The sequence below is a fragment of the Panicum hallii genome, chromosome 1, assembly GCF_002211085.1.
Source record: "Panicum hallii strain FIL2 chromosome 1, PHallii_v3.1, whole genome shotgun sequence".
Taxonomy (NCBI): Eukaryota; Viridiplantae; Streptophyta; class Magnoliopsida; order Poales; family Poaceae; genus Panicum; species Panicum hallii.
This window is the reverse complement of record NC_038042.1, coordinates 2,498,453-2,507,783: the sequence shown is the minus strand read 5'-3', so window position 1 is coordinate 2,507,783 and position 9,331 is coordinate 2,498,453. Positions and strand designations below refer to the sequence as shown.

The following is a 9,331-nucleotide window of genomic DNA, read 5'->3' as shown; positions in this document are numbered from 1 at the left end:
AACTACGTTATGTACCCAATCCCGTGGCCCCGGATCTGACAGATTCCATTCTCTATATGCTCCAGCAGCGTTCTCTAAATGGTCCTCTAAAATAGAGAACGCTACAGATTTCCTCTATATATAGAGATTCTCTCTCCTCTTCTCTATTTTTTCTTTACGTTTTAAATACTAGATTAAATAAAAATAAAATATATCCATAGCATTTGAGGTATGATAAATACGTACGTACAAAAATTTGAAACAAAATACGTTTCTAATATAGGATTTAATGTATAGAGAACGAGATTTAGAGAAGGTTGTTGGAGAGAAATGAGATATAGAGGAGAGAATCTTGTAGATAAGTCTGTAAATGACGGATATAGAGAAGGATACACAGAACGACGGTTGGAGATAGCCTAAGAGGATAAATCACTAAATTACTCGAAATAGTGAGAGCCGTGAAATACAAACAGTGCATAAAAGGCATCTCTCTTAAAAGTGCAAAGAGATGAGCTGCCTACTTTGAAGCGTGAAGCCTAGATATTTGACCCCCTTTTCAATTACTGCAAAACACCGTACTAAAAAAACTACTGAAAAAAATTGTTCTTTTTAAAATTTTATGCTTAAAAATTTTATGTGAAATTCGTCCGTTTTCCAGAGTCCATCACGGGACGTAATGGCAGATAGATACCAAAGGGACCTAGAAATTCACCGCTGCTATCCCCAGAGTCCCAGTTTGCTCTCCCTCTCCTCCTCTCCCAGAAATGCTCCCAAAATCCAACCACCGGCGCTGACAAATCGCGCAAACTAAACCACCTGCAGTTCGTCAAGGCCTCATCTGCCTCTGCCTCTCCCGGCATCCCGGCTCCGGCTGGGGAAGCCTCCGGCGACCCGCGTCTAGGATCCAAGAACCTCACGGCCCGTACAAGAAAGCAGAGGAAAGCTTCCCCTTCCTCCTCGATCCTCGTCCTCTCCGTTGCGGCGGCCGTACCGTCAGCGGCCTGGCGTCCACGTCGTAATAACCTTCGTCTTCGTCTCCACATCGAGAGACGAAGAGGAGAGAGACCTGGCGTCGCGGTGCAAGGCGAGGAAGACGTCTCACCTCTCCTCACCTCGTCACTTTCTGCGGCGGCCGTCGTCCCTCGGCCTCTCTCCGCTACCTACCGGCAGCGCGCCACCGAGCAGGACGCAGCGGTACGACCCGACCTGTCTCCCCCCGGTTGGCGATTCTTGGGCGGTCCGCTGTTGTGCGCCGGTCACGTGTTCTTCTTCATCATTTTCTTCTTTTTTTTTGGTATTCTTGTGTGATATGTCTGAAGAAATTCTCTTGCGATGCTGTGGGGTTTTTTTCGGTTTGTAGGCTTGGTCTCGAATTCGTGGGAGGGGTTTAGGGGTAAGAATTTGGTTAGAGTTTGTTAACCACTCTTTTTAGCGGAATGGATTTAGTCGATGGGCTTTGACAATTGATTTCGATCAGTTTTTCTTCAGCGAATATTATGAATCTTCGGTGCTAAATCCTTTTCAACTTTCCCCAAAACATCGGTTCAATTTCTCCTGGTTTACAGTTCGCTAGAAGGTTTTGGGGATTTTCTTAAAAGATGGTACTGTGTTTCATACCTGAATAATCTAACTGATTGTGCCAACATTTCTCTAGAGAGGTCAACTAATTGGAACCGTACCTTTAATTTGGCTTATCTGGAAAGGTCGCTACCATGTTATTCCGTCATATTCATTACGATTAGTTTGGCACATTTTTGCTGATTACATGGCAAGAGTTTTGAAAAACTGTAGTAGCGTGTACGAAACTTTGATGTAAACATACTAAGATTGTTTCCATATGCAAAGTCTGCTGCTTTTTTGCTTACAGGAAATCTATATGATGTGTTAAATGGCAGGGCTCAGAGACTAATTGACTTGCTGCTTGATGCTGGGCAGGCTGCCATGAGAAGATAAACTTGATAGCGCCAAAGATCTACCTACGAAATTCAGCATGGGTTCTGGGAATCTGTTAATGAAGAAGGTGGTAAAGCCCAGTTCCTTTGATCTGGACATAAAATTTGATCAGAGTTGGACGGAGGATGTTACTTGCCCTATCTGTCTCGATATCCCTCACAATGCAGTCTTACTGAGGTGTACCTCATATGAGAAGGGTTGTAGACCGTTCATATGTGACACAGATCAGACGCGTTCAAACTGTCTTGAGAGGTTCAAAGTTGCTCATGGGCTACCAGTCAATGTGAAAGTCTCATCTCTTACTGTGGCTCCCCTTGATAGCATTCATATCATTTCGTCTAATGCAAATAACCGCCCAGCCTGCCCGTTGTGCAGAGGTGATGTCATTGGGTGGTTTGTTATTGATGATGCTCGCTTGCATCTTAACCAGAAGAAAAGATGCTGTGAAGAGAGTTCATGCTCATATGCTGGTAACTTCCATGAGCTCCAGAAGCACACCCAACAAAAACATCCAAATTCACGCCCTTCAGAAATCGATCCTGCTCGCCGGGTTGATTGGGAGAATTTGCAGCAGTCTTCTGATATAATCGATGTCTTGAGCACAATACATGCTCAGGTTCCTAATGGTATAGTCTTGGGAGATTATGTCATCGAGTATGGGGATGATGAAGCTGGAGATGACTATGAAGTTTACCACAGGGTTAGAAGGAACTGGTGGGCATCCTGTATTTTTTGCAAGGCATTCCGTAGATCTTCAGGAGGCCGAAGAAGAGCAAGAACAAGGGAAAGGAGAGATAGTGGAACGAGGAGTAGCAATAGATCTAGTCAAGAAAGCCTTACCCTTGAAGTGCCAACAAGATCTGTTGACATAAGAGAAATCAGATTTGATGAAATTGATGATGAATATATAGTTACAGGGGCCATGCCTAGGGTTGCGGCGTCAAGAAGAATGGCTGGTCATTACAGGTCTGTGTACTTATTTTGCTATTTCCTGCTTTCTGTTGTTAAGAGATTATATGGTTAAAATGGCGTGCACATGCAGACACAAAACCATAAAACCATCAATAGAAATGTAATTCTGTTTTATGTTCTCCGTGTTGCACCCTTTTTTCTTCAGCATAAAACTATGTCCAAGTGTAGAACGTGTCTTAGCACAACAACGCTACAGCTTTAACAAACTGTATCTTCTTTTTATTTATTTGTTTAGCACTCTGTCTCTGATACACATTCTATCATTGTTCAATCTAGGGATCCCAGGTTCAGACACCGACGTTCACACTCATAGGATCAACCAGTGAAAAAGGAAAAGCTATGCTGATGTGGGATGCAGCGACCAATCAGAATCGCTCGACCTATGTTCATTTATTTTTCCTTTATTTCAAACAAAAAAAGAAGAAGAAAAGAAAACTCTCTACCATTGTAGGAGGTGCTCTGGCAGCCCAAATTTCCTGTACAGAAAATATAGCAGTAAGCCTTTTTCTTACTGTTGATTTGCAGCAGGTTTCATCACCGTTGTAGTTTCTTTAATGTAAATATCTAGCTCCCTACCTTATAGTAGCAATGTTTGAAGATCAGCTTCCTGTCTTGCAGATCCTTGTACCTCAAAATGCTTCTCTGGAATACAGCCTTAACTTTTAGCAGCAAAAATGCCCTTAAGATTTGCCATGCTTCTTGCCCTCTTTTGACAATTGTTGAGAATTTGAAGATGGTAAAATCTAGCTTAGAATTGCATTCGGATGGCCGTGTTCTTGCTTGCTTGTGCTGCTGGATGTGTGGAAGAGCTTCTATGTTGGAATGGAAGGCGCTGAAAGGAACTGGTGCTGGGCTTGTAAGCAGATTCCGTACCGAACTGCCTGATCTGTGCTTGGGCTTATCGAGAGTTTTCGTGCTCGACTGCCGTTGCCTTTGCTCTGATTGCTTCCGTGCTGTGTCTGCTTGATTCTTGTTGACCTTGATCATCAAGTGGCTTGAAGATGCCTTGCTTGTCGGGATAGGCAGCTCATGCCTCCCGAGTCTTTGTTACGCATCAATGTCTCTTTTGCTTAATTCAGGTAGTCTTTGTTACGCATCAATGCCCCTTCTTCTGATAAAAATCCAGGTAGTCTTTGTTACGCATCCTTCCGATAAAGATGACGCGTCAGAGACAGTTAAATGAAAAACTGTCTGTTTCGACTGGTTAGTGCTATCCATCTCTGGGAGAAGCTAAGGCAGTGCTGCAGGTTCCCAGAAATCGCAGAACATGTTAACCCTAATTACTCGTTGGACTATAATCAGATGATAAAATCACAGAACAGAAACTTGAGAGAGGTAATCGGATGACCTTGGAGGTCTCTGACCCTGCCCCAGCATACAACAGCCGGTTGGTCACTCGTACCAATCGCAGCTCAGAGAAAGAGACCAATGGCAGTTCACATTCAGCATCAGGTCACCATCAAGACATTAACACGGTACTAACATCCAACAAATGTACGAATAAGACGGAATTATTGAGATTCATCCTTTGATAATCAAGATGGAAAAGAAAATTTTATAAGTATCACTATCACCTGGGGTAAGCACAAAGTAACGCAAAACCAAAATTAAGTACAACAGTGTCATAGCTAATCCAGAAAGCAGCAATTGATGGATCAAAAACCAGAAGACCGCAGCGAGGCTTCTCACCAATGGCGGTGTCTCATGTGCGCCATCGAGCTATAATAACGCCAGTCCTCCCTTTGGAAACATGATAAGAACAGCTGAGATTAGCTTATGTATGTTATTGCAACGTATACCATACAAACAACAACAGCAGAGGTAACTTATTCCTACTTCTAGATGAGGCGACTCCCAGACATAGATCGAGTAGTCAGATTCGATCCACTTCAGGGGCTACTCCACAACTACCCTGATATAACAGAGTAAAATCACTTCGCCAACCTTATTTTTGTAGCCCCACTGTTGGAAAAAATTGTTTCAGCCTCGGTCACAATCACACGAACAAGCAGCTGTTCACCAGAGACGTCTCTTAAAGGAAGCTTTTCATCTTCAAACTAATGAGCTTACCAGCGAAAGCTCATGCATTTCAGTTAGTGTCCACTCTTCTCCAGTTTGTCCTCCAAGAACTATTGCCTTTGTTCCTCCCACAACGCAGGTGCTGTGGCCCCAAGCGAACCGTGGAGGCCGCCCTGGAACATTCAGAATCCTCCAGGTCGGCTTCTCTTCAGCTGGATCCAGGAGGTAAAGCTGCGAAGCTGAGTGAAGACCCGCTACAGACCCACCAAATATCAAAACTCTACCTCCAGGAAGGCTCACCGCGACATGATCAAGGCGAGGAGGTGGGCCAACTCCAGCAGGATTACCAGCTCCTGGCATCCCGCTGCCAGTGATGCACCGCCAGCATGGTTTGTCTTCACTTAAATCTAGAGTGAATACATCACTAGACCTGAGCCGTAGAGGGCCACTTTTAGCAAGACCACCAAACATCAAGATTTTCTTGCCGTCATAAACAGAGAGGGAGTGCCCAAGTCTAGAAGGTGGAGTCCAAGGTGCAGGTATCTCCCTCCACACAGGTTTCTCCATTGTAACATCTAGGAGGTAGGTATCACTTAGAAGAACACCAGAGTCAGCACAGCCACCAGAAACCACCAGTTTTGTACCATCCACCGTGCAAGAGCTATGCCACGACCGTGGCACTGGTGGTGCAAGGCCATAAATCTCACGCCAAGTTGGATGCTGTGCATCCAGATCCAAAATGAAGACATCATTCAGTAGCCCCTGCCCCCCACAGCCACCGAACAGAACCAGCCGTGATCCATTTAGGCATGATAAGGTATGGCCCCAGCGACCAGGAGGAGCCGAGCTCACATTGACATGCCTCCATTCTGGCTTGCTGGCACTCAAATCCAGCACAAATGTATCATTCATCGGCTGCATGTTAACACCTTCTCCACCAAAAAGGACAACACGGTTCCCTACAGCGCAGGCACTGAAGTTGCAGCGAGATGGCTCTACCGCACCACCGATTGTCAATTTCCTCCAGGCAACAGCTTCCAGGGTGGTCAACTCTCGAGCTAGCCGTCCCCATGCTAAACTTCTTGTTCCTGCCACAGTCTCAAGGGTCCGAGTAGCTTCACTGCCCCATGCATTCTGACAAACCATCCTCCAAAGGTCTTCATTCTTTGTCATGTGATACAGTCTCTTACAAACAGAGTTTACAGATGCTATATCCCTGGGTGACAGTTTTGAGAAGATCTTCTGGCACAGTACCTCATCACTCAGTAGGAAGAGACTAGAATGTTCCCATAAGTTACCCTTGCCCACCGAAGATGGTGGGGGAGTGTTATCTGGTGCAATCCATGTAGATCTCACAAGTTCCTTTGTTACAGAGCCAGGCGATGGCCCCAAATCCACATTGGAATCGTTGAAAAACTGAATGCCCATATAGTGTGTTATCGTGTCATCATCTCCATATATTGGTGTTAATTGCAGCTTTGCCATGTATGGAGAACCATCTTTTCTAAAATTCAACAGATCACCCTGGAACTCGGTCCCTTCCTCTAAACATCTCCGAATCCCAGTAACTACTGCAGCATCAACAAGGGGATGTCTCCTCTGAGCAAATGGTCCTCTGCATTGCAAAAACCGGCTGCAAAAAAAAAAGGGTAGCTTAACAATAGTAAAGAAGTGAAAATTGTACAAAAAAATGGCTAACATAGCGCGTTAAATTTTCGCATTTGCTCAGAGGTGAAAGAAAATATTAAGAAATCTGTATTAGGTCAACTGAACTTGAAATTAACCCTCTTTTACTACCAGTAGAGAATAACATTCTGCATGCATTCCATATTTAATCTTATGAGCACAATGTTTGAGACAATATCAGCAAAGCAAATTTTGTTATTCAGAAGTACGATGTGTGCTTTCGTTAGTTAACTACTGGTGATATTACTGATACAACTAAAGACTACATTTAGTGTGCCTTAACTGTCTAGCCCACAGGAATCATGGTACTTAAGGCCGGCATTCGTAATTCAGTTACTTATAGCCTCTACTGTTAATTCCCAACTTTTATTTGCATACAAAACTAAAGAATGTCAGTGTAGACAACATATGCGTTCACATGATTTCTAAATACGCACCATCTTTAAACCATTAACAAAAGCTTTTTCTTCCTTTCCTCTACAATTTTTCATGTAAATCCAAACCAGGTCTACATATTATCCATTAGAATCCTGAAGGCAAATATTTGGTCTCTGAAGGAAACTGGTTACTGGTACCACTGGTAATAAGCTGTCATCACCTGGTTGGATATGAATTTGTCTAACATTGAAAGAGCAGGATCCCAGTTTTCTAAATAGATTAGGAACTTGTAGTAGTATATGACACCAGGAGCAAACAATTATATATTTGTTATGAATATGTTGTATGGTGCCAAGGTTGGCACCATATTTAGCATCATGCAGGACGGACATCACTAAGTCTTTCTAAAAGATACTGACAAAATTCTAATCATAACAGTAATCTGTAGTCCATGAGGCAATCTGTTGACAGATGATGAAACTCTTCTGCTGCAAGGCCGAACTTGAAAAGAAGCATACACAGAACAGAACAGTTGGCAAGACGTTCAAGCAACTGTAACTATAATTCAAAATTTTCCACCTCAAGTCCATACACAAGTCCTCAATCAAATAGCCAATAGGTTAACGACACCTCAAGATGTTCTCTGCGCAATTAGCCACTACTACTCCCTCCGTTTTTAAATATATGATGTTTGGTACAAGCTAATTAGCAGAGGGAGTAGTTGTTAAGTGGTGCCCTTTTACCCAACAAACCGCATCCGTTCTAGTTATATAAACCGGAATATTGTAAATCTAGCTAAAGATCACTGCCAACATATGAAGCAAAAAAAAAACAGTTCCATACAGACTCTACTGGAAATGAAACGAAAATAAGTAGACCCAGATCCTATCTCAAAATGAATTTCCAACAGAGTTATACTCAGGGAAATTGATCATTTTCCTTTTGGATAGTGTGAAGAATTATAGAGACAACACATTCCTCCTTACTTCTTATCCAAGGATAAAATTTAAATATTAGGGAAATGAGTCATTTTCAACTTAAATTGCCACTCCTAGCATACAATTTGGTGGTACTAGCAATTGAAATTGATTTGAAGCAACTAACAGTTCGAATCAACTCCTTCTCTAAGGAAAACCTAAAACCAGCACATCATACGTTAACATAAACATGTTTACATAGATCATAAACCAAACACCATCATGAGTCTTAGTCTTATCGTAGCAGTTGTTCATGTAAATAGACGCCTTCATTGCTACAATGCTTAAATTAACACTGGAAAGAAAGAAATACTACATGTTAGTAATTTAACATTGGAAATCAAACCAGTTAAATAGCATCTTAACTTGATTCCAGCCGGCCACTACAAATCTAGATATTATCTATGGGCTATGGGATACTGCTCAGGTCACCACAAAACAGCAACAAGCACGCTAAATTACTTTCCGCGGTCGATCAACTATCCACCCTAAGCGATTCCTCTAGCAACGAATGAATCCCCCCGCCCATCATCATCATCACAGAACCAACCCAGCTCGGATTCCAAACTGGAGCGTACGGGGCAGGTGGTTACCAGTTCCTCCCGAGCACCTCCTCGGCGCGGTACCCGGTGGCGTCCTCGAACCCGCGGTTGACGTAGATGATGGGGAAGTCGGGCTCGAGCGCGTCGGAGACCACCATCCCGCACGCGCCCAGCACGCCCTCGATGGCCAGCGAGAACCCCGGGGGCCCGCTCCCGGCCCGGACCTCCTCCTCCTCCTCCTCTTCCTCCTCATCTTCACCGCCGCCGCCGCCGTCGGAGTCGCTGTCCCACTCCATCGCGGCCGCAGGGGAACCCTAGCCCATGCCGGCGCGCGACGCTAGGGTTGTGGTCGAAGCGGGGTGGGAACGGCGCAGAGGGCTCGCTCGGGCGGATTTATACTGCGGCGGCGGGGGGCGGATTGGCGAGGACAATCGCGGGGAGCAATCGGGGAGGGGGAGGGGGAAGGAGGAAGCAAAGCGAGGCAGCGGCGAACGAGTGGACGACGGGGTGAGGGGTTGGGGAAGACGGCGGGCGGGGTGGGGCGATCCGCGCCGTCGGATCTGCGGGCCCCGGCAGGTGGACGGCTGTAGAGTGTAGAGAGGAAGGACGGAAGGGGAAAAGGGTTTTACTACTTACTATTTTTTTTACTAGCTAGTGAAAATTACTGAACGGCAAAAATAATGCAGGTTATTACTGAGATTTTTTTCCGATTAGATAGTACAACTAGGCACTCACAATGCACGTACACTCACCCCTATAAACGCATATACACAAACCCTATCTCTACGAGCATTTTCAAAAACCGAGCCGATGGAATGTCGCTTA

General features: G+C 44.6%; 2 protein-coding genes across 7 annotated transcripts; one reads left to right on the top strand and one right to left on the bottom strand.

The window, feature by feature from the left end:
• The first annotated feature begins 672 nt into the window (after positions 1-672).
• LOC112877762 lies at positions 673-3,666 on the top strand. Of its 4 annotated transcripts, XR_003225557.1 has the most exons (4): positions 674-1,173; positions 1,915-2,898; positions 3,181-3,399; positions 3,523-3,666. XR_003225557.1 is itself a non-coding variant. In XM_025942133.1 (3 exons), exons 2-3 carry the CDS (start codon positions 1,970-1,972, stop codon positions 3,215-3,217), a joined length of 966 nt encoding a protein of 321 aa, XP_025797918.1. In that variant the 5' UTR covers positions 673-1,173; positions 1,875-1,969; the 3' UTR covers positions 3,218-3,646. The 4 variants fall into 4 exon arrangements, 3 of the variants coding, with proteins under 3 accessions (XP_025797918.1, XP_025797911.1, XP_025797927.1); XM_025942133.1 differs by having other exon boundaries at positions 673-1,173; positions 1,875-2,898; positions 3,181-3,646; XM_025942126.1 differs by having other exon boundaries at positions 3,181-3,646.
• Positions 3,667-4,325: 659 nt separating this feature from the next.
• LOC112877747 (putative adagio-like protein 2) lies at positions 4,326-9,000 on the bottom strand. Of its 3 annotated transcripts, none has more exons than XR_003225554.1 (3): positions 8,558-9,000; positions 4,741-6,556; positions 4,326-4,644 (listed from the first exon to the last, which is right to left on the bottom strand). XR_003225554.1 is itself a non-coding variant. In XM_025942108.1 (2 exons), exons 1-2 carry the CDS (start codon positions 8,800-8,802, stop codon positions 4,957-4,959), a joined length of 1,845 nt encoding a protein of 614 aa, XP_025797893.1. In that variant the 5' UTR covers positions 8,803-9,000; the 3' UTR covers positions 4,352-4,956. The 3 variants fall into 3 exon arrangements, 1 of the variants encoding a protein (XP_025797893.1); XR_003225555.1 differs by having other exon boundaries at positions 4,849-6,556; XM_025942108.1 differs by having other exon boundaries at positions 4,352-6,556.
• Between the last annotated feature and the right edge of the window lie 331 nt (positions 9,001-9,331).